Consider the following 24282-nt stretch of genomic DNA (forward strand, 5'->3'; position numbering starts at 1 on the left):
CTGCAAATCCAGAAAGATCATCTTGTTCTCTTTTTGTGCGAAAAGCCTGTTCACGCCCAAAGCCAGGCAAAAAGAGCCATGCCTTTCCAGCGGCAACACTCCTTCAAATTGCTAGTCTGTGGAAGAGGACAACTGGGCCCCTTCCTCACGCAGCACCTTGTTCCCTCCTTTACTTGATCTTAGATCCAGTTCAGCCATTACGTTCTCAAAACCACCTTCCCTACCAATATTGGAGTTTTCTTCTTCTTCTTCTTCTTCTTCTTCTTCTTCTTCTTCTTCTTCTTCTTCTTCTTCTTCTTCTTCTTCTTCTCCTTCTCCTTCTCCTTCTCCTTCTCCTTCTCCTTCTCCTTCTCCTCCTTCTTCTTTTGTGCTTTCCTGGTTCTTGTCAATAGTGACTGTGAAATGCCTTGTGCAACTGGTCCAGAGAACAAGGTGCCATTCCCGGCCCAGGTTTCCTTCCACAGTAGGCTTTTTTGTTTAAGCTACCACACTCTTAAAGACCCCCCCCGGGGGGGGGGCTTACATCGGTCTGTAATCTGAGACCCAGTCTGGGTCAAGGGATCTTAAGTCATCTTAAGGACCGGACTGGGTCGAGGTACGAGAACTCAAAGGCCCTGAAGAGGCTTGGTTAGGCTCTCGGCGCCATCTTATCAGTGCCGTGTCTAAGACGCCATCACGTACTGGGGTGTGGGCACGTGACAGGACGCTAACGCTGTCTCCGCTGCCCATAGGTACTTTCTTCAGGGTTAGCTATGTCGTCATCTATATCGGACGCTGTGCCTGGATCCTTGAGGCGCTGGATCCTAACCTGCTTTGTGGGGCTACTGTTGCTGCCTCTGCCACCAAACATAGGTGAGGCAGGGGCCTCCTTTCTCTGTCGTCCTTTCATTCTGTGTCCTCTCCCTCCGATCTTGTTCAGATGGCTATTCCTTTCCACCACCAGGATTGGTGCGCCATCCCCACGCCGCTGTCACTTCTCTTCTGCTACCCATGCTTAGGTTCCTCAGGCCACAACTGCCCTGTGACCTCTGGAGACAGCAGCCCCTTGGCCTCTCCCTTCACGCCCAGGTGCCATCCCGCATCTCCGTCCTCTCAAAAGGATGGTATTCTAAATATTGGTTTCTTCCTGTCACCAGCAGAGGACAAGCCCTTGAATGCGGTCTTCTCAGACTCTTCTCCCCAGCCCCCAGAGTCTCTCCAAACGCGACTGCTCTGTAAAACTACCTATACCGGCTTCTTCTTTGTCAATAGGGCTGTGCCTCCTGAGCAGGGTGGGCGCTGGGGGAGCGGGGGAAGGGCCCTCCCTGTGCTGAGAGGCAGGGCTTACATCCGACCTGCTCACTCAACCTAGTCTGCTTTACTGCCTTTCTCCAGAGCTCCCTCTAGTTGCCCGCCTTCCCCAAGACTCATCACTTCATGCTTCCTGCGAGGACTTCTTTATTTCCTGCTAAATCCGCAGCCCGTTCCTGACTTGACCTTTACTTTTATTGTTCCTAGTTTTGTTTATTTCCTTATTTTTTGTTTTGTTTTGTTGGTTTTTTGAGACAGGGTTTCGCTGTGTAGCCTTGGCTGTCCTGGACTCACTTTGTAGACCAGGTTGTTTTGTGTTTTTATATCTCTCTCCTTTTTTTTATTTTCTGTGGCTTCTCCCCCAAACTCTTCCCCCACCCCATCCCCACCCCCTTTCCCCCTCCTTTTATTTGGGAAAGAGGGCAACCTCCTTCTGAACCCTAGGGTAGCCTTAACCTTTCTGCGTAGCTGAAGATAGCCTTGAAGCCCTGGACCTCCTGTCTCCACCTCCCGAATGCTCCCAGCACCCCGATTCTTGTGTTTGAGGCAGCATCCCTCTCTCCTCTGTGCCCACAGCTGGCTACCCAGTCTCTGCTCATCTCAGACAGAAGGATGTTTCTGAAGGTGCTGTTTGAATTCTTGCCTCTTCTCTCTTTCCTGCTCCCTGGGTGAACTCAGTTACCCCAGGCATTGGACTGCAGTTGCATCATACCACCTGTCCTTGGCCTTGAGCCGCCGTTGTGTGTCACACCACCTCATAAAGCAATGGCCCGAAGGTGCACCCACCCGTTGGACCTCTTCTCTACCCCTATCCCCCTCCCACCCGCAGCCATCCTGAAGCATCTCACTTCTTTGGTGTCCACACCAGCCTCTCCTCATCCGCCCCCCCCCCTGAAATTGGCTTTCTTTCTTAGTTGTCTAATTTAGTAAAGTGAGCAATGGCCATCTCTTTTGTCAGTGTCACTCTAGACTAGCGCATGTCCCTTAGTCTTGCATCAAGCTTATCATGTCTGTTCTTGGAGCCTCCTTCAGATCGTCTCACTGCTTGCCTGGGTCCTGCAGAGTCGCGTGGGCATCTCACTACCGTTCATCTTGTGATGGCCACACCTCTGCCGGCTTTTCAGACTGCCTCAGTGGCCCTCAGTGGTCGGCCCTTTGTGCTCCTCTCCACACATTCTCTTTCTCTTCCACTGCAGACGTTGCTTTTATCCTCTGGAGTATACTACTATGTTTCTCCCTGGAGGAGTTTTTTTTTTTTTTTTTTTTTCTCCCCTGAGACAGGGTCTCTCTACGTTAGCCTTGGCTGTCCTGGACTCGCTTTGTAGACCAGGCTGGCCTCGAACTCACAGCGGTCCGCCTGCCTCTGCCTCCCGAGTGCTGGGATTAAAGGCGTGTGCTGCTGCCACCGCCCGACTCCAGGAATTTTTTAAAAATCAGTTTTTATGGTTTTCTCCTCCTCTTTGAGACATTTCCAGTGTTCTTTCGGCTGTCTCCCACACTGCCACCTCTTCTGGATTCCCCTTCACCTGATCCCCCCAGCCTGGGCCCCGCCTTGAGCTCACTTGGTGGTGTAACATATTAACTGTCCAGAACAGCCTGGCAGCATGACTTCCCTGACAGGTTCTGATACAGTTGTTCCCAGTCTGTGACTTGAGACTGGGAACAGCATGAGTTTAGGGACTATTTGGTAAATGAGTGAATGATGGACTAATTAATAAAACAAACAAACAAACACCCCTTTCCTGCCATCCTGCCACAAGCTCTTGCCTCATGTCTGTCCTTTTTTTACCCCCCCCCCTTTCAGGTTACATAGAGGACAACACCCAACCAGGTGGGTCTGTGGGTCCCCGTGGCAGGGAAAGTTTCACTTGGGGGGCGGGAGGTGTTATCAAAGTATCTGCCTAAATCGCATTTCTGGACTAGTAGGAAGCAACTATTGGAGGTACTTCCTGAACAGCATTCATGGCTGCCAGGACACTGCCCCTAGCTGTTTAGGATGGAGAGTCCTTGGGTTGTCCATGGGAATGCAGAGCCACTTTGAATTCAACTCAGGCTTTGAGCCTTTCCCACAGTTGCATAAGGAGCCTCCTGGGACGTTATGCAGAGCCTGCCTCCCGGGGCTTCCGGCCTTTTTCCTTAGATCCAGAGAGTGCATGGTTGCGTTCATAGGCCTCCACTGCCTCGGGTTATGTCAGGGCTCCACTGAGGTTCACTATTGACTATGTGGTTGATTTACTATGTACTTGCTTCTGTCCAAACCTTACTCCTTTTCAATTTTTCAGTTTTCCCTCTGTAATTCAGTCTCGTTTGAAGATTCTCTTTCTCTCTCTCTCTCTCTCTCTCTCTCTCTCTCTCTCTCTCTCTCTCTCTCTCTCTCTCTCTCTCTCTCTCTCTCTCTCTGTGTGTGTGTGTGTGTGTGTGTGTGTGTGTGTGTGTGTATGAATGTAGGCAGAGACCAAAAGTCTAACTCGAGTGTTGTTCCTTTTGCACTGCCTACTTTGTTTCTGGAGACAGTCTCTCACTGGTTGGGAGATTACCGATTAGGAGAGACTAGTGACCATCTCCGACTTGCCTGTCCCTCCTCCCGAGCACTGGGGTCACAAGGATACATGTACCACCATGCCTGGCTTTACTTTGTGCTGGGGATTGAACTCAGGTCTTTGTGCTTGCACACCGAGCACTTTGCCACCTGAACTGTCCCTCCAGCCCCTAAAGGTGTTTTTTTTTGGTTTTTGTTTTTGTTTTTTAAATTTACACATAAAATTGTTTTTTTCTGGGGCTGGAGAAATGACTCAGTGGTTAAGAGCACTTAACTTTCAGAGGACCTGGGTTCAATTCCCAGCACCCACACAGTGGCTCTGTAATTCCTGTTCCAGAGGATCTGACACCCTACACATAGACATACCTGCAGGCAAAACACCAATGTACATAAAATAAATAAATTAATTTTAAAAAAAGGAAAATTAGATACAGAGTTTTTTTAAAATTGGTTTTGTTATTTTATGTGCAACAGAGCTTGTCTCTCTCTCTGTGTGTGTGTGTGTGTGTGTGTGTGTGTGTGTGTGTGTGTATGTGTGTGTGTGCCTTGTGCCGGAAAAGGGTGCTGAATCCCCTGGAACGAGTGTTACAGATGATTATGAATGAACACATCAGTGCTGAGAACCTAACCTTAGTCTCTGGGAGAGCAGCCTTTTTTAAAATTGGTTTTTCGAGACAGGGTTTCTCTGTGTAGCCTTGACTATCCTGTATTCGCTTTGTAGACCAGGCTGGCCTTGAACTCATAGCGATCAGCCTGCCTCTGCCTCCCAAGTGCTGGGATTTAAGGTGTGTGCCACCACTGCCTGACTCATCAAGTGCTTTTAATTGCTGGGCCCCACTCAAGCTCCTTGCTAATTTTTTAAAGTTAATATATAATTAGTTTGTTATGACACTTTAAAGCATGTTTGTAATTTTGCTTTGCCACTTTCTTGCCTGTTGCCCACCCTTTCTTTTTGTAAATGTGCTTTGAGACTTTTTCCTCTTCTTTCTTTCTTTTTCTTTTTCTTTTTTTAAAAATTTAAAAAATTTTTATTATCTTGTATATTGGAGACAGAGTAACCCTGGCCATTCTGGAACTCTCTGTGTAGGTCAGGCTGACCCTGAACTCACAGAAGCGTTTGCCTCTGCCTCTGAAGTGCTAGGAATAAAGGCTTGCGCTACCACACCCCACAGCACATTGTACTTTATTTAGAACCTCTACACCTATGTTCATTAACTAACTAACTCACTCACTCACTCATTCATTCATTATTTATTTATTCATTCATAAGCCTTGACTAGTAGACCAGAGCTCCAGACTGCTTAGGGTAAAGACCTCCCATAGAGAAGTTCATAGCCTTTTTTTCTTCTTCTTCTTCTTCATTAAAGAGATATAGCCAGCAGGACAGCTCTTCATGGACATGGCCCAGTGCAAGAAAAGCTTTTCTTATCTTGAAACTCTTGCTCTGTTTCTGCATTGTCTTGAGGCCCAGCATAGATGGCCCTCTGTCAATCTCGTTCTCACTCTCAAGCTGTGAGGTCTCTCTGTCTCTTTCTCCATGCTCTCATCTCTGTAACTGTCATTTTTTGTTTAGTTCCCTACCCTTGGGGGTCCACTAGCTTCTACCCCTCAGTCTCTTCTCTTTGAAACGGGAAGAAGCCCCTGACGTCATAGCCTTGGCAACTTGACCCCAAGGGTGACTTGTTCCTTGTCACTCTTCTTTTCTTCTCTGTGGCCACTGCCCTCTCTGCAATGCTTCTTGTGAAGTCTGTGGCACACCCTGGTGGCTAGACAACTCGGAGAGGAAGCACCACTGGCCCTGGCAAGTGAGCCTTCGCTCAGAAAATGACCATGTGTGTGGAGGGGCCCTCATTGATCTCACATGGGTGGTATCTGCAGCTCACTGCATCCAGGGGTGAGTGTGGCCCATGTATCCAGGGTCTGAAGACAGAGCTACCCTGGGCAGTCCAGCTTCTCCTGTGAAGCAATGCAGGAGGTGGGATGGAGGACAAGTGGGAAGGGGCATCCAACCCAGGGGAACAGTCAGTCTTAGGCTCTCCCAAGCTCCTTGGACCAGAGTGGGGTGAGACCCTAAGCAATAGAGACTGTATCCTAAGCTGGGCAATAGGAAAACCCAGACCCCAACCCCAGGAGAATATTTATGGGTACTGACACCCGTACACCTTGGCTCAACGTGACTGTGAATGAAAGCCTGGTGTATCTTTGACTTTGAGCACCCCGGGGCTGGATTGATCCAGACTGAGTGGACAGAGCATGTCAGGCAGGACTCCCAGGAAATGGTCCTGGGAGGAGGAAGGTGCATAGCTGTTCCGGGAAACGGACGTCTACCAGGTGGGCTTCTGTATCTCCTGCAGCAACAAGGAGTACTCAGTGATTCTGGGTAGTCACAAGCTCCAGGCCCCAGCCCTCTCCTGGATCTTGAAGATTCACGTGGGAGACATCATTGTACATCCCAAGTACTGGGGCGGGCGCCTCATCAGAAGTGACATTGCCCTTCTCCGGCTTCGTACTCCTGTCACCTTCAGCAAGTATGTGCAGCCTATCTGCATCCTGGACCACGACTTCAACCTGGAGGTTGGGTCGCAATGCTGGGTGACTGGCTGGGGCCAGGGTAAGCAACAGCCCTCCGGTAAGTCAGATGGGGTTGAGGAATGCCCCTTTGGGCCTTCTCATCTTTTGGGGTGCCTTGAGGAGGCTATGGCTGCGTTTTGGAGCATGTTAGGCTCCCCTCATACGGCGTTCACTGTCACAGCTCACCCAGGCGCTGCGGTCAGTCTGGCACTGCTTGGGCTGGTGGGCATAACCATCTGCCTCTTAGAGAAACTCAAGAATTAGGGAGTCATCAAGTCCCCCTCCTCTACCCTGGGACACAACGGAAACAGTTGCCATACTCTGAGCCCTTGGCGCTGGAATGCATGCCCCACCTGAAAGGAAGTCACAGGGTAGGGCATTGGGGTGGGTGGTACAGAGGCTGACAAAAGAAAGTGTCGAAGTGTATGCCAATGAATGCCACCTGTAATCCCAGCATTAGAGTGGCGAAGCCAGGAAGTGATGAGTTCAAAGCCAGCCTCAGGCACATAAGTTCGAGACCAGCCTGGACCGTATGAGACTGTTTAAAAAACAAATGAATCAAGGGATCCTGAGATCAAGCTCAGGTGGTCTGAGCTGAGCCCTGAGTAGACAGGTGACATGAAATGCTTAGAGAAGCAGCTGTCAGCTGGGGTTGAGGGAGCAAATGCCGTGGAAAGACAAATAACAGCTGTAAGTGGCTGTGCCTGGACTTGGTAGCCTTCTGGGTTCAGCAGCAATAGCTTCCTAGAGAAGAGGCTCCGGAACCAAGGCTTTGCATGTGGAGTGGGGTGCTGTGTCATGTCTGCAAGTCAGAGAAAAAGTGCTTGAAGGAAGGTGCACAGGGGTGGTAGGGGAGACCTCAGCTGACCTGCAGAGCAGGACAGTACAGGACACTGGGCGGAGCCAGGGCTGAGTGGAGTGCAGGCTCGCAGCTTATTCTTCACGCGTCCTTAGCCAACAGGACACTGACTCCAGAGCTTCAGGAGACCAAGGTATTCATTCTGGACAACAAGAAGTGTGACCGTGTTTTACACAAGAAGTCCTTCTATCTCAAAGTTACCCATTTTATCCAGAGGAGCCTGATCTGTGCCACCAGTTATGGAAATAGCTCGTGCTCTGTGAGTGCCTGGGAGCTTCTGGCAGCTCTCTTTCTGCGGGGGGGGGGGGGGTCCTGGGGTGGGGCCCTGCTTCCTGGGGGTTTGGCCGCTTTCCTCTGTACCTGGCTGTGCTCTTACTATTCTTCCTCTATGACGGCTACTGGCTGCAATTCATAGGTGTGGTCTCCAACTGAGAGGCCAAAGGGGCCCCAGCCAGCAAGCTGCTGAAGTGACTTCTTCAAGCAGAACCCAGGGAGTGGGCAATGTAGGTCCCAGCAGAGCCTCCATCACTCCTTTGTCTTTGTCCAGGGGGACCGTGGGGGGCCATTGGCTTGTGAAGTTGATGGCAGATGGATTCTGGCTGGGGTGTTGTCATGGGAGAAGGACTGCATCAAAGGACAGAGTGCAGGTGTATACACTCGTCTCAGCAGATACTCCACATGGATGAAGGAACAAATGAGCCACGGGGCAGTGTTGGGGCCCTGCAGGGCCTCCTGGCTTCTATTCCTGTTCTGGCTGCTGCAGCTCCCAGTGGGCCCATGACTTCTCCACCCTGCCTCTTCCTGCTTTGCCCCTGCTGCACGTCACTAGGTAGATGGTTGAGCAAGGTTGTATGTCCATATGCCACAGGAGTCAGGGTGGAGATGGGGTGGTCTCTGGAGAGCTCGGGTCCTGCCACAGGAGTCAGGGTGGAGATGGGGTGGTCTCTGGAGAGCTCGGGCCCTCCTTTGGCATCCTAGCAGGGAGGGGTGTAGTGGATGAGTAGGCCTTGAGTGCCCACCACGAGAGGAGTATAACTCAGAAGCAACATTCTGGAATGTAAGACCAAGAGCAGAGATTAAATTTGTGTGAGCATGAACTGGCTCTCTCTCTCTCTCTCTCTCTTTTCCCCCCCTGTCGTTTGGGGGTGATTCTGGGAGCTGGAGTAGATGAGAGGTAGGCTTACCTAGTTTGAGGGCTCATGGTTTCTGCTATGTTTCTAGAACTGGGACATAGGAATAGGGGCCTGGTCTTGGTCTCGGGTTCCTCACCTGCATAGTGGTCACAGTGTCAGGGGACAGTTGAAATATGCCTTGCGTGCCGACAGCCAGAGTTCCAGACTCAGCTGTCTAGCTAGCTAGCTTGCTTGCTACCTTCCTTCCTTCCTTCCCTCCTTCCCTCCCTCTGTCCTTCCCTCCTTCCTACCTCCCTCATTTTCTTCCTTTCTTCCTTTCTCTTTTTCCCCGTAAACTGATTGTGAAGAGTGTGACATGGCCAATCTGAGGGCTCCATGCATTTTCATTGAAAACACTGGCTGAACAAAGTTTGAGCTACAGCTGACTGTTCCCTGCTTGTTCTTCAAATCTTGTCGACGCCTTGAGTACTTTACACTTGTACAGTCTGTGGATTTCTGAGAGTCTTGCCACAAAATAAGGGTTTGTCTGATTCCTCTTAGAGTTCTGTTTTGTATGGTTTGGAGAATGATCTGCCATGGCCATACTTTGGGTTTTGAGTGAGTGAGTTTACTAAATGTATAACATGCCAAACTAAAAGGATGAATCGTAAGTGATAGGCAGATGCTTGGGTGATAGGTAGGTAGATAGATAGATAGATAGATAGATAGATAGATAGATAGCTGATCGATACCTACAGACATCTAGATAAATGATAGATATGAGAGAGGAGAGAGAGAGAGAGAGAGAGAGAGAGAGAGAGAGAGAGAGAGAGAGAGAGAGAGAGAGAGCGCACCCAGCGGAAACTGACTAGGGAAGTGCTGTTGCAGCAGTCAGCTGGACTTCCTATAGAGAGTCCCAGGCAGAGCAGAGTCTCCCCTCAGGTAAGTCTCCCAAGTAAGAGAGCAAATAGCACCAGATACAGATATCACTATCAAATCCCACACCCACGGGGCAGCTAACAGCCATTTATAGTTCCTACTCCGGGAACCTGACATCCTCTCTGGCCTCCTTGGGTACCAGGAACAGAGACACACGTGCAGGCAAAAGTACCCATATGTGCATAATAATTTTTCATAAAATAGAATTTTATACATTTTCATTACTTGATTATGAATGTGCTTGGTTTTTATTTTATTGTCTTTGTCTTACTGATCAAATACCCTCTTCCTTCTCAGAAGAAAGTATTTTGAAAGATGGGGCTGGAGAGATGACTACATGTGGTGCGTGTGTGTGTGTGTGTGTGTGTGTGTGTGTGTGTATGTTTCTTTCAGGCAAACATACATAAATCTTTCTTAAAAGAAAGTATTGTTTTCCACAGAGGCAGCGAGTTTCTTTTGTTTGTTTGTTTGTTTTGTTTTGTTTTTTTAGCGTTCTCTCTCCCCTTTCTCTCTCCTTTCTATGTTTTCTGGCTGTGTCCATGGCATCAAACTGTAGGAGTCACCATTTCCTGCATTTCCTACCACACATCCCTAAGAGTTTGATTTGCTTATTTTTGAACATCACACAGCAAGTGTACTTCCATTTCTGAGTCCTTTCTATCAGGGTGTTTATGGGACTTCCCACAGAGCCACCTGTGCAGCCTAGACTGCTCAGTGCCAGGGAGCCAGCAGGTGGGCAGCGGGTGGGCAGCGGGTGGGCAGTTTTCATGGAGGCTTCCACACAGCCCCCTGTGAAGAGTCTTGTCCTCCTGACAGCTCTATGCTGTTTCTAGGGGGTGACGCTCGGGTTGTGGCTTCACTAAATAGCTCTCTACAATGGTCACACCAGCTCATCTCCCTCAGCTGCGGGTGAAAAATGTGTCACTTTGTGCCTTCACCACCACTGGTGGCAGAGTGCAGCACAAGTGGGGTGCAGTCATGGATGCTGTGAGGAACACAGATCCTTGGGGAAGAAGATACCTCAGGGGAAGGGGTGGGGGTCCCTAGACCCCGTTAATTCTGTTGAAGGATGGAGACTCAAGCCCACGAATTGCTGCTTCCCCGGCAGCCTGACAGCCAGCCCCCCACTTCCCACCCTCCCCAGGACCTGAAGTAAGTCCCTAAGGAAAAAACGGGATTCCCCAATTGTACAGCAGTCTACACTCTGCAAAGGAGTCCTGTCTCAGTTCCCATAGTAGTAGAGGTGGCTGAGGTGAACGCTATTGGGAGTTCCATAGGCTAACTCCAAGGCACTGTCACAAAGCCATACACCTGGTGCTATCAGGAGCCGACAAGGAACAAGGTCTCAGGTTCAAAGGTAGATATGAGGACATCAACAGGGACATTGTTGACAGCTGGCCACAGGGCCTGTTGTAATGGACCAGACATGGCTACAGGCTCAGGGCTGAGATCTGCAAAGCATCGTTCCGGGGAGGTGTCCGACAGCCTCCCCTCATGGCCATAGCAGGCCCTCGAGGCTGCCTCAGCAGGGTGAGTAAACACCTGAGTTCTAGAATCCTCGCACCATGGAGACGCCCCATCTTGTTCTAAGAAGCGGTAAGGGCTGGTCGTGTCCTTGCCATGGCGTGTGGCTCAGTGGATCCTCAGGGTCTTCTTCCACCATCACTCCCCTCTGCCAGATTCGATAATATGCCGTTTGTCGAAGGTAGGGTGTGGACAGAGACCAGGAGGGATCTGACAGGCTGCTGTCGACATGGGCAGTCCTCCTGCCTGCAGGGCTTCTGTCAGTACTGAGATGGGTACAGCGGTAGGACTGATGGGATGGGTATGCACTGTGACCATTCATGACCCACAGGACCCATACCTGGTGGGGCCAGCTCCGGTGTTCTGGGTGACCACAAACAGATGAAGGGTGAAAAATGGGGGGGCAGACTAACATCTGACATCCATGGAATAGATGAGCTTGTCTGGGGGGGGGGGCTCTCAGGGCTTGTGACAATGACCATGCTGTCTGAGTGTCCCTCACTCTACATCAGCTCCCCGATGATGCAATCGACACCTCAATGCTGTGTGATGGGGCCTCTGTTCCACACCGGTCCAGCTTTAGTGGTTTGTGACTGGTACAGCCAGGACTCAAAAAACAGTTCCCAGTAGACGCTTCGGGGTTGAAACTATTTGGGTGGCAGAGGATACCCTTCCCGAGAAAGGTAGTTTTTGTGGTAGGGAGCCCTACCTTGAGTCACTTGCTGGCTGTACATTTTGTGCCTGACAGAGAGCTAGCTGGGGCGGTAAGTGGGAACGGGGAACATACTCCACCTCCCACGCCAGCTTGGGCCCTGTCTTCTTCTATCACGGTGTGACCCCCTCCCTCCTGGACTCGTGTGGTGTTGAATGAGTGACTGACTGAGCAAGTGAACGTCTACCCAAGGGGGTTAGGGTGTGTGCAGCTGTGGGCACACGCACGGGAGCTCCCTGTTGGGCCTCTCTGATGGGGGATGGGGCGGGGAGTCAGGTCTGACCTTAGGGGAATGGCGTCACAAAGCCAATACTCATCCTTCCTGGTGGCCGCCTTTGGATCCAGGAAAGAGTTGCCAGGGCCCTGTTTGCAAGGGGTGGTGCCTAGCTTCTAGGACTTCAAGCAGGGTTGCCAAGTCTGAGGTGGAATCCACGTAAGTCCCTGGATTCTGCTACAGGTGGAAGGGTAACATTGTGCCTGGGGCAAGGTTGACCTGCAGAGCCCTGCACCTACAAATAACCCATCATGGCTGGAGAGATGGCTCCATGGCACAAGAATGTACTGTTCTTCCAGGGGACCCAAGTCTGATTCCCAGCGCCCACATCTGAGGCAGCTCACACCTACCTATGAACCTAGCTCCAGAGGCTCCTGCACCTGCGTTCACATGCACATATCTACACACACACACACACACACACAAAAACCCACAGAGTTTAAAAATAGAAATCTTAAAAACAGCCCATGGTGCTCCACTTGGTGCTGGTACCTGGTGTCAGCATCTCAAGGCTGAATCCCATGAGTCCTGTGTAAGGTTTAAAGGAAATTCTGGGGTCACCGTCTTGCACACAAGATCTGGAAAGAGCTGTTCTTTGAGACAGAAGGATCTTACAGAGGGTGGGGAGCTCTGAGGAGAAGGCGATCCTCGCCCCCAGAGTTGTCACTGTAAGCACGATGCCGCCCTTTTCACAGCCCCATGGCACTCTCTGAGCTTTCAGCATTATGGGGAAGGAAAGGGCAGACATCTCAAGCCCTCTCCTGACTACCAACACTGAACAGCCTTGGTTGGGATTGACTGGACTCAGCAACAGAAAAGGTCTTAGTTGCTGTTCTATTGCTGTGATGGAACACCTGTGACCAGGGCAATTTATGAAACGAAGCATTTAGGGGCCTGGAGAGACGGTTCAGTGGTTAGGAGCACTGTCTGCTCTTCTAAAGGACCTGGATTCAATTCCCAGCACTCACATGGCAGCTCACCAACTGTCTGACACTCTTACAACAATGCACATAAAATAAAATTACATATATATAATATATGCTATGTATCATATATATACATATATGGAAGTATTTATTTTGAAGGCTTGCTTACAGTTTCAGAGGGTTAGCCTGTGACCATCACTGTGGGACACATGGCCATAGGCAGGCAGGCGTGGCGCTGGAGCAGTAGCTGAGAGCTCACCTCTGATCCTCAAGTTGCAGGCAGAGTCCGGGCCTAGTGTGGGCTTTTGAAACCTCAAAGCCCACTCCTCCAACAAGGCCACATCTCTGAATCCTTCTCAAACAGTTACCAACTACAGAAAAAGCATTCAAATACATGTGCCGATGACGGCCATTCTCATTAAAACCCACCAGAGTGGCCATGAAGAAGCAGCAGCAGCAGCAGCAGCAAAAGATAGCCATGGACACACCAAGGTGTGTGGGAAAGTTCAGGAATGTGGCTCTCTGGGGTGAGGGTGGGGAAAAGGCAATAGGAGATGGGATGTGTAGACATGAGTTGAGCAGTGGAGACTTCGGGTTTTGTACAGTGCTTGTGGATCCCTGTGGAAGGCCCGTAGTTGAAAGTAAAAATCACTCTGCCCACTGGAGTCTATGGCAAGGGAACAGGCCGTTTACCTCTCATGTAGTAGCAGGGGCCGGGCACACATGGTAGGAACGAACTCAAACATCATGGCCTTTGCCCTAGCTTTGTGTTGTTACATGAAAACGCCTGAGATGGGCTTCAAATGACATAGAAAGGTACATTTAGTTGACAGTTTTCAAAATTAAAAGTCTAAAGAATTGACACACGGGGTGAAGGTCAGGGACGGGAGAAGAAACCTCTAATTGAAGACAGCTACAGCCTGCCTGCGAGTGGGCGCTTTAAAACTCAGAGAGCAGAGACAGGCTGGGTGGGGTCCTAGTTTCCTTTGAGGACGTGTCCTCTGTGATCTAAAGACCACCCCCCCCACCAGACCCCACCTCTGTGTGTGCACGTTTGAGCATGTGCAGGTTGGAGGTTGACATCAAGATCGGTTTTTTTTTTTGTTTTTTTTGGTTTTTTTGAGACAGGGTCTCTCTGTTAGCCTTGGCTGTCCTGGACTCACTTTGTAGATCAGGCTGGCCTCGAACTCACAGCGATTCGCCTGCCTCTGCCTCCCGAGTGCTGGGATTAAAGGCCTGTGTCGCCACCACGCCCGGCTCAAGATGTTTTTCTCAGTCACTTCCCCACCATAGATTTTTGAGACAAGGTCTTACATGACCCGTTGGAACTCATCGTTTCGGCCAGAATGGCTGACAGAAGTGGTCCTAGGATCTACCTGTCTCTGTCTCCAAGCATGGGGTTCCACAGCTCTACTGCCACAGCTGGTTGCGAATGCAAACTTGCGCGCCCAGGCCTTACCCACAGAGCCATCTCTCCAACTCTAGACCCCTCCTCTTACAGTTACCCCCCCCCCAATATCTCTCCCCGTGATTTCAACCAGGGAGAACCTTGTTGATGTCTCTGCTAGTGTATATATAATGTATGTATAATGTATTATAGTGTTATCTGTCGCTCCCCACCCCCGCCACCCCCCACAACCACCACCACCATTCCCACACAGTCCCGCAGATCTGCCTTGGCTGTCGCTATTGGGTCCTGACACTGCTCCGCACTGCATGACGTCCTGCTGAGGGAAACAGTCTCTATATCATGGCAGCTTGTGATGGTGTACAGTAGGTCCATTTCCACCTGTTTGAGGAGCTCGGTGACCACATATGATAGCTCCTTCAACAGCCGAAATGGGCAGAAGATGACATCAGTGTCCCCTCCTTCCTATCTTGACAGGGTGACGCTATGTAGCCCCAGCTGGCCTTAAAATCACAGAGGTCTTCCGGCCTTTGCCTCCTAACTGCTGGGATTAAAGGTGTGCATTACCATGCCCATGTCATGTTCTTTAATCTTGTTCTGGAACCCTCATTTACAGAATAACTAACCCCCTTCTTCTCTTTTGTACTATTCAGTTATTAGTTTTTGGAAACCTCATGAAGATTTATTATTAAATACCAACCCAGGCTGGTCCCATTTAATGACAAAAGCAACACCTCACTCTCACTGGTGATGAGGGCACCCATCAGTAATCCCAGCACTTGGGAGATAAAAGGAGATCAGGATTATATCACCACCCTTGGGTATTTTGGCTGGCTAGCCTGGGGTACATGAAACCACGTCTTTAAAAAAAAAAAAAAAAAGAGCAGGGACTAGTGTCATTCCTTGTTCCCTGCGTTGCACCGGAAGTGCACACTTCTCTCACCTGGCTGGTCTAGGCAATGCTGGCTTCCAGGAGGGAGCAGATGGAACCTCAGAGTCTCAGGTGTCACTTCCATGCCATGATGTGTAGACATGCAAACAAGCAAAACACCGCACGTGTAAAAATAGAACAAAATAATTAACGTGCAAAACTAAATAAAATCTCAATCTAATCTCCAGTTCAGTGCAAGCTCTTATCCTGCCTCCCTGTTCTTGAGGCCAGGGAGAGGTAGGCAAGCTCTTCTGTCTCCTGGGTATGAGCTATGGCTGCAGGCTGTAGTTGTACAATAAACATCACTGTTAGAGAGAGAGGGAGGGGGGAGAGAGGGAGAGAGAGAGGAGGAGAAGAAGAAAGAAGTTGATAGCTGGACAGTAGAGTGGTCCGCACCTTTAATCCCAGTGATTGGAAGGCAGAGGCAGGCAAATCTCTTGTGAGTTCAAGGCCAGCCAGGTCTACAGAGTGAATTCTTTGACAGCCAGGACTACATAGAGAAACCTTGTCTCAAATAATGAAGGGGCTGGAGAGATGGCTCAGAGGTTAAGGGTACTGACTGCTCTGCCAAAGGTCCTGAGTTCAATTCCCAGCACCCACATGGTGGCTCATAACCATCTATAATGAGATCTGGTGCCCTCTTCTGGCCTGCATGTGTACATGCAGGCAGAGTGCTGTATACATAATAAATAATCTTTTTTTTTTTTTAAAGAGACTGTCTATGTATTTTTAGATACAACCAACAGGAGTCTTGAACACCAGGCCACATCACTTATCCATGGCTGACTATCTCACCCTTCTAGTGGCTCTCTCCTCCTCTGTTGCCCTGAGTCATCTGTATAAACTATAAGCAAGAATGGGCCCTGGGGTGATTGCTCCTAGCCACAGCAAAGACAAGTTGTCTGGTCTCCATTGTCTGGGGCTTTCTTTATAATAAGGCCACCTGCTGCCTCTGGCGCTGTGGTTGCGAGTTTTGAGGTGGTAGCTTCAGTCCCTCCCAGCTTGAGCAAATGGCAGTGGCTGCTGGGGACACAGCTGAAAGATGCTTTGACAGTCTGCCATAGTCTGTGGGATGAGGGGTCCCTTTTGCATCCCTCTCTCCACCTCTTTCCTCAGGTCCCTGGTTCTGGTCCTGTGGTCAAACCAACATATCTTGCAAGGTGGTAAATGGAAAGGTGGTGGAGGTAGGCAAGTGGCCATGGCAGGTGAGCATTCTTTTTCTGGGAGTGTATGTCTGCAGCGGTTCCCTCATCCACCACCAATGGATTCTCACAGCCGCACATTGCTTACAAAGGTCAGCCTGGGGCATCTTGATCTAGGATCTTTGTTTTCAGGCATGGGTGGGGATGGGGGTGGGGTAGGGGAAGGGGTCCTGGCAAATCTGGGGATCTGGGAGTGGAGGACATGACCCTAGGCAGCCTAGTGCTTAGAACCCTACCTCTCTAGTCATCCCTGGCCTCACTGCTGGCAATCTGACTCTTCTCTGGGCCCGCAGATCCAAGGACCCGGCTAACTACACTGTGAAGGTGGGAGTCCAGAACCTTCCAGACAACAGCTCCTCAGCGCTCATGGTCACCAGCATTGTGATTCACGAGAAATTCATCAACCATATGTCTCATGACATCGCCATCCTGAAGCTCAAGTACCCTGTTCTCTGGTCCCCCCTCATCCAGCCGATCTGTCTCCCCACCGTCAATTTCAAGCCAGCTGTTGGCACCATGTGCTGGGTCATCGGGTGGGGACAAGAAAAGACTAAAGGTCAGTGAGGCCGGAGCAGAGGTCTCAAGACCCCTGTTTCTGCAGAACACTGTCCTGGGGTCACTCATTCACTTCATTTACTGTCACTTGCAAGCATTTCCTGAGCTTAAAGATATACACAGTGTTTGAGTATAAGAGAGACAAGTGGCCTGTGAGGACCTCAGCTTCCAGAGTTAAAATACCTGTCTGTCTGTCTGTCTGTCTGTCTACCTGTCTGTACTTGAAGGTCAGAGGACAACCATGAAGTAGTTGGTTCTCTTTTTCTATCATATAGGTCAGGGGGTCAAGCTCAGGCCATCAGGCTTGAGGTCCTTGCCAAGCCATCTCACCAACCCCCAAAGTCAGGTTAAATCCTACACCAAGTCCTTAGCCTGCATCATAGTATGTTGGACTCCATACCTGGCTTTTACTTCAAGCTCCTTAGGAGACTTTGGCTTAACTTTTTTGGTTTAAAGTTTGTTGTTGTTGTTGTTGTTGTTTTTGTTTGTTTGGTTGGTTGGTTTTTGGTTTTTGGTTTTGTTTTGTTTGTTTTTGAGGCAGAGTCTCTCTACATAGCCCTGGCTATCCTGGAACTTACTATGTAAGTGAGGCCAGACAGACTGACCTCAAACTCATAGAGATCCACCCACCTCTGCCTTCCAAGTGCTGGGATTATGGGACGTGTGCCATCTTTGGTTCTTGACTTAACTTTCTTTTGAGTGGGGGACACTTTTGAAAGTCAGGTTTCAAACTGCAGCTTTTATGACTGCACACCTCAGATGACCCTGGCTCTCATGTGCTCAAATGTGAATGACTCTGAGTTGATAATCAGTTCTAAAGCTGAGGTCATAACTAGATCTTTCTCTCTACAGGGGCCCCAAAGACTCCCTACAGTCTCCAGGGCTTGGCTGTCAGGGTAGTGGACAATGAAATCTGCAACCATCGTTACCAGTTCCTCCTGATGGATAACCAGAAGAAATTCATTGGGGATGACATGCTGTGCACAAGCTCAGAGTGGGGCCTGGACACTTGTCAGGTGTGGAATGTGCAGAAGAGCTGGGGAGCAGGGGAGTGTCGGGGTCACACCGCATAGCCCTCATTGTCCTGGAACTCACTGTGTAGATCAGACTGGCCTCAAACTCACAGAGACCCACCTGCCTCTGCCTTCCAAATGCTGGCATTGAAGGCATGTGCCATCCTCAGTTCTTGGCGCTTAACTTTCGGTTACATGTGGCCATCAGAGACCCAGTGCAAAAGTCTGAGCTTCTGTTTTCCTGTATGGAGGGGGGAAAAAAAAAGGAGGGGGCTGGAGAGATGGCTCAGTGGTTAAGAGCACTGACTGCTCTTCCAAAGGACCCAGGTTCAATTCCCAGCACCCACATGGCAGCTCACAACTGTCTGTGACTCCAAGATCTGACACCCACCTACAGACATACATGCAGGCATAACACTATGCACATAAGATAAAAATAAAATAAATTTTTAAAAAAAAGAAAAGAGAAGAAAAAGGAGTTGTATTAGTTATCTATGACTGTGCTAAACCATTATGACCAGGGCAATTTATAGAAGAAAGTTTGTTTGGGGCTGATGGTTCAGGAAGGATGATTGATAGTCCACCACCATCACATGGGGAACATGGCGGGGTAGGCCAGCAGGCCTGTCTTTGGAGCAACTGTTGAGCACTCACATCTGGAATCCCAAACATGAAGCAGAGGATGGTGGGAGGGTGTCTGAAACCTCAATACCGGCCCCAAAACATGCTTCCTCACATGAGCCTATGTGAGCCATTCTCACTGAAGCCACTGCAGGGGCGAAATGTTTTCTCTGTGTCCCTGCCCATGGACAGTTCTTTATGTTTTTTTTTTTATTTTTAGTTTTTAGAGCAGATCTCACTATATGGCCTGGAACTCACCATTTAGCCAGGCACACTTGCCTTGATCTACCTGCCTCTGCATGCTGAAGGTGTGGGATTAAAGTCCCATCACTTGTGCCCGGTTCTGCAAGCCATTTTTATTATTATTTATTATTATTATTATTATTATTATTATTATTATTATTATTATTATTATTATTATTATTTTGCTTTTTCGAGACAGGGAGACAGGGTCTCTCTATGTAGCTTTGGCTGTCCTGGACTCACTTTGTAGACCAGGTTGGCCTCCAACTCACAGCGATCCGCCTGCCTCTGCCTCCTGAGTGCTGGGATTAAAGGCGTGAGCCACCACTGCCTGGCCTGCAAGCCATTTTAATGCTCCTGAGTACTAGCCACATGCCTACAGCTCTGGGTCAGGCACTGCAGACAGTTTTGCAGAAAGTACTATCATTCTGTAAGCTTTAGCTACTTGCTGCTTCTAATTAATATTGCTTTTGAGATGCATCCATCATTTTCTTATTTAAAATACTTTATTTTCTGTGTGTAGGTGTTTTGCCTGCATATATAGCTATGTCGTATGTGCACGCCTGGGCCTTGTAAAGCCCAGAAGAGGGCATTAGATCCCTGGAAGTGGTGTTACAGGTGGTTGTGAGCCACCAGCTAGACACTGGGAACCTGGGTCCTCTGCAAGAGCAGCAAGTGCTCCTAACGGCTGAGCTGTCTCCCCAAACCCCAGACTCGTCACTTGTAGATAATAGGTTTCCATTTTTTTCTCTTAAGTCCTGATTCTCCTGAATTTAAAAGACAGAACTCTTATTGGGAGACAACAGAGCTCTTCATATGGAAACACATTGTTTACAAGTAAAAAGATAAGTAGCTCTGAGATCAAAAGCTTATATACCCAAAAAGTAACTTTAGTACCTCACAGAATGTCTGTGAAGATAAACGAATGCATCAAAGGATTATGGGAAGGTTACCCACAATGTAGGCTCTGTCTTTAACTTAGCTGCTTCTTTTTTTTTTTTTGTTTTTTCGAGACAGGGTTTCTCTGTGTAGACTTGGCCGACCTGGATTTGATTTGTAGACCAGGCTGACCTTGAACTCACAAAGATCCACCTGCCTCTGCCTCCCTGCGTGCTAGAATTACAAACATGCACCACTGAGTCTGGCAACTTAGCTGCTCATATACCCTAAGAAAACAAACATTATCTAGATTTCCCAGTATTCTAGAAAAAATAGCTGCTTGGGTTTAATTTGTTTACATTTAGCAAACACTGCTGGGCTCTACAGTAGAGGCAGGTCCAGGAAAGGTCCTGGCCCCAGGGAACAACCAGGTATGTGGATTAAACTGTATGGCCCTTTTTTACCCCTCCTCCCATAAAGGCTGGGCTCCCCTTCTGACTCTCGAGGGCATACATGCAAGCAAAACGCTCATGTACATAAAGTAAAATAAATAAATCTTGTTAGGCGTGGTGGTGCATGCCTTTAATCCCAGCACTCAGGAGGCAGAGGTAGGTGGGTCTCTGTGAGTTCAAGGCCAGCCTGGTCTACAGAGTTCTAGGACAGCCAGGGCAGTTATACAGAAAAACCCTGTCTTGGAAAAATCAAAGTAAGACGACTACTAATACTACTTACTAAAAGTAGTAGTAAAAAAAATTTTTTTTAAATCTTTTTTTAAAAGCTGTTTAGAGGAAGTCACTCCCTTTGTTAAATTAACTACATATGCTTCGCTTGGGAAAGAATTTGTTCATGTTTTGGAGCATTTGAAGTAGCAGAAGTTACCTTCTCCTTGAAGGTTGGATTGAAGCTGCCACGAGGACATAGACATGTTTTCTATGAGAGATAGTTCTCAGACAATATTTTAAACTGTTTCACACATAGCTATTGGATTAATGAGATTGCCCATCACTCTTCAACCTTACATTTTAAAATTACATTTACTATTTATTTTTATGTGTGGGGGTGAAGGTGCATGGATGCTATTGGGCACAGAGAACAGCTTGCAGGAGTTGGTTCTCTCCTTCCACCGTGTTGGTCCCAGGGATTGAACGCAGGTCATCAGGCTTGGCTGCAAGTGCCTTTACCTCACTGGCCCGATATCGCTTTCTGAATTAGTTTAAATCATTTGCATTTTCTTAGAAATTTCTCACCTCAGGCAGAATTTAAACCCACAAAATAGAGTTGTAAGCAGTCATAAGGTTCTGGGAGAGAACATTTTTCTCTGGTTACAGGTTTTCTATTCTTACTCAAACCACGAGTTAATTGTGTCCCCACCCCCAGATTCATTTTACAAGTTAATGGCTCCTTTGCTTCCTAATACATGAGTTACCCTCCTAATTCCCTTTCAAGTATTTGAGCCTAATGTTCAGTGACAAATGATCGTCGATACTAATGTATAATTTATTTTCCTTCTCTCGTTTGATGTTAAAATGTTTTGCAGTCCCTAACTAAGACTTGTGATGTTTAGGCCACATACTATATGGCCTTTGCAACACACAGCATTCTACGCATCTACATTTAATTAAAGATTTAAATTCTGTTTCCATTGTAACATTTTTGTCTTTCCATTGGGGGAAAAAAAATTTGTTGCTGAGTTACTCTGAGTGCTGGGATTAAAGGCTTGCACCACCACCGCCCGGCTCCATGAAAGCTTCTTTTTAAAATGTGTTTCAGTGCACTAGTGAAGGTTTCCTCTCTTGTCCTTAGGCAGAACTTTATCATTATTTCCCTTAATTGTCTTATGTGCCCTTCAGACCTGGCCTGGGAATCTTTTGTGTATGGTCATATATATATGAAATCTTTCCTGCTTCATAAAAGTTTCAAATGTGACAGAGGAACACTGACAGACTCTGCTCCCTCTTGTTCTTATGTTAGAGATAGAACCCAGGGTTCTATACATCCTATGTGAAGGTTCCATCACAGGATGACAACTCAAATCCATTAAAATATTTTTAGGGAGCTGAAGAGTTGCCTCAGCAGTTAAGAGCACTAGCTGCTTTTCCAGAGGACCCGGTTCAATTCCCAGCAACCACATGGTGGTTCAAAACCATCTGAAATGGAATCTGATTCCCTCCTCTGGTGTGCATGAAAACGGAGCACTAGTATACATAAAATAAAGAAATCTTTTTTAAAAATTAATTGTAAGGAACAATCTACTGTTACCTTTTGATGTACAACAGTATAAATGTTATTCTTCATCATATGCCTGTCTGTGCACACAAGCAGGGGAAGTGGCCAGTGCTTCTGAGATTTCCTCTGTAAGCGAGACAGTTGGACCTTAGAGGCCCACCTGGGCTGCAGGCGGGCTTAACAGTCAGACAGCTAGCAAACTAATGAAGAGGCCAGGTGTGGTCCCAAGCTTGAACCTTAGTACAGAATTTCTGTGTCACAGAGCAGGTTCATAGCCAGGTCTCACTCTTGAGGATAACAAAGACCTAATCTAGCAGATGCTGTTGCTGCTACATGGAGCCTCCCTTCCTCTCCCGTGCAGGACACTTCCGGCAGCTCCCTGGTTTGCCAGATGAACACGACCTGGATCCAGATGGGAGTGGTGAGCTGGAACTTCGGCTGTGGCCGCCGCCATTTCCCAAGCATCTACACCAGTACCTCCCAGTTCACCCATTGGATCAAGAGACATATCGGTGACTTGAGGTTTGCCAGCATGGCTGTCCCTTCCCTCCTGAGCCCACTGATCCTCACTGGCTACATTTTGTTCGTGTCCTTGGGCTCCCTGTGGCTCTTGTGAGCTGTGTTTCTCGAACAGTCACTCCTAGGGGGCGACTTCTCCCTCCTCTCAAGAAGTGGACACCAGAGGCTGAACAGGACTTCGGGACAGAGGGATTTTGGGGAAGGGTTCTAGACCCACTGTGGGTTTTGGTCCCAGTTGTTCAATGAAGATGCCCTTGAGCCTTTCGAGCCACCTGAAGTTATTGCATTCTTGACTTTGACCAAAGCCCTTTAGAACACTCGCCTCATAAAGCCTGGCTGCTTCTCAGGCAGCCTGTCACGGTGTGTTGTGTGACCTTGGGAGGTTCTTCCCTGTAGTTTCCTCTTTTAAAATAGTGTGTGTGTGTGTGTGTGTGTGTGTGTGTGTGTGTGTGTGTGTGCGCACAAGAGAGTGTCAGATTTCCCCCCAGTGGTGGTGGGCTACCCAGTGTGGCTACAGGGAATCAAACTCAGGCCCTCTGAACGAGCAGTGCATACTGCTAACTACTAGTCCATTTCTCTGGCCTGATGCTGACTGGGACTTGAAATCCCTGTTCTGTGAACCCAGCAGTTCTGTAGCTCCCATGTTCCCAAGGCCCCTTCCCTGTGTCTCAGAGAACATTTCCTGAGGCCCTTCCTGTAAGGGCTAAGTTCTAGGAGGCTTTCTAAGGCTAGATCACAGACTCGCCTCAACCAGCTGTGTTCTGGTGCCTCTGGTCTCTGCCAACCCCTAACTTTCCTCTGAGAATCTCCAGATCCTTCTCCGCTTCTGGCAGGACTTAGGGTTGTGGATGTCTGCTTAGAGATGTGTGAAGTGACTATCCTGGGCTCCAGGGCTGCTCTGGTTACCTCCATCAGTGACCTTAGGTCTGCCGCCTCAGAGCAGGAGCTTCCCTTGCCCTATTGGGAGGTCAGAAACAAGGCAGCGCAGTTTGCTTTTTTCCAGCATCGGAGCACTAAATTGCCTACTCTCCCAAGAGAATAGGCCTCAACAAAAGTAAGACTGTTCCAACTTGATCCTACTTTCACTTTGTCTATTAGAAAAAGAGAGAAAAAAAAAGTCAGTCAGTCAATATCCTTGTACCAAGGCCTTCAGTTGTACTCTACATTACTTTTTTTTTTTATTTAAGATTTATTTACTCATTATTTTCACACACTCTGCCCACATGTGTGCTTACCAGCCAGAAGAGGGCACCAGATCTCATTGTAGATGGTTGTGAGCCACCATGTGGTTGCCGAGAACTGCACTCAGGACCTTTGGAAGAACATCTTAACCTCTGAACCATCTCTCCAGCCCCTCTCCATTACTTTTTAAAAATGCATTAACTGTGTTGCTGAACCATTAACATGTTCCTCAAATGCCCAAGCACAGTAACCTGCCCTCGCGCTTGACCAAGGGACAACATCACATCTCCCTTATTCTCAGTAAGTGGATCTAGATAGCACACTGGTTCAAGCGTTGCAGCCTTTAAAAACTGTTATTGAGGTCGGGCTTGGTGGCTCACACCTATCATCCCAGCACACGGGTGGCCAAGGCAGGATTGCTGTGGGTTTGAGACCAGCCCGGCCTACACGAGCATTTGCCTTAGCTTCATCTGGGTGCCCTGGGACAATGGCCTGTGCTGTTAGCATTCAAGGCAGAGGAATGGGTGTCAGCAGAGGGGCGTAGGGGGACTGGCAGGTCTGGTTGGCCTTCCTCTCGCTGCTGCTGCTGCCGCTGCTGCTGCTGCTGGGGGTGTACCTCCGACGCTTAGAAACTAGCGGAGGTGAGGCAAAGTGACCCAGAGAAAGGGCCCACAAGATTGAGAAAGGACACCAGCCAGGGGAGCAGACACAGCCTGCAGGAGCGCCCCAGCGAACGGCACCCAGGGGGCGCCACGCA

At 48.8% G+C, this 24282-nt stretch overlaps 2 protein-coding genes across 2 annotated transcripts; both read left to right on the forward strand.

Moving 5' to 3' along the window:
* Window positions 1–752: 752 nt before the first annotated feature.
* Window positions 753–8042, forward strand: LOC127184372 (inactive serine protease 45-like). The gene is made up of 6 exons (XM_051140734.1): window positions 753–852; window positions 3095–3121; window positions 5576–5723; window positions 6184–6458; window positions 7355–7518; window positions 7807–8042. The coding sequence occupies exons 1-6, from the start codon at window positions 753–755 to the stop codon at window positions 8038–8040; spliced, it is 948 nt and encodes a 315-aa protein (XP_050996691.1). The 3' UTR covers window positions 8041–8042.
* Window positions 8043–10930: 2888 nt separating this feature from the next.
* LOC127184371 (serine protease 46) lies at window positions 10931–22503 on the forward strand. Its single transcript, XM_051140733.1, has 5 exons — window positions 10931–11015; window positions 16202–16379; window positions 16581–16843; window positions 17695–17858; window positions 22186–22503. The coding sequence occupies exons 1-5, from the start codon at window positions 10931–10933 to the stop codon at window positions 22438–22440; spliced, it is 945 nt and encodes a 314-aa protein (XP_050996690.1). The 3' UTR covers window positions 22441–22503.
* Window positions 22504–24282: the final 1779 nt, after the last annotated feature.

Source organism: Acomys russatus, chromosome 32, assembly GCF_903995435.1.
Source record: "Acomys russatus chromosome 32, mAcoRus1.1, whole genome shotgun sequence".
NCBI classification, from domain to species: Eukaryota; Metazoa; Chordata; class Mammalia; order Rodentia; family Muridae; genus Acomys; species Acomys russatus.

What these genes read in the sequence shown, in the direction of transcription:
- LOC127184372 (XM_051140734.1), top strand. Translation starts at nt 753, where the DNA reads ATGTCGTCATCTATATCGGACGCTGTGCCTGGATCCTTGAGGCGCTGG. An exon ending in GCAGCTCACTGCATCCAGGG is followed by an intron (nt 5,724 to 6,183) that starts GTGAGTGTGGCC and finishes TATCTCCTGCAG; the next exon opens with CAACAAGGAGTACTCAGTGA. An exon ending in ATGGAAATAGCTCGTGCTCT is followed by an intron (nt 7,519 to 7,806) that starts GTGAGTGCCTGG and finishes GTCTTTGTCCAG; the next exon opens with GGGGACCGTGGGGGGCCATT.
- LOC127184371 (XM_051140733.1), top strand. Translation starts at nt 10,931, where the DNA reads ATGGCGTGTGGCTCAGTGGATCCTCAGGGTCTTCTTCCACCATCACTC. An exon ending in TAATATGCCGTTTGTCGAAG is followed by an intron (nt 11,016 to 16,201) that starts GTAGGGTGTGGA and finishes CTCTTTCCTCAG; the next exon opens with GTCCCTGGTTCTGGTCCTGT. An exon ending in GGGGCCTGGACACTTGTCAG is followed by an intron (nt 17,859 to 22,185) that starts GTGTGGAATGTG and finishes TCTCCCGTGCAG; the next exon opens with GACACTTCCGGCAGCTCCCT.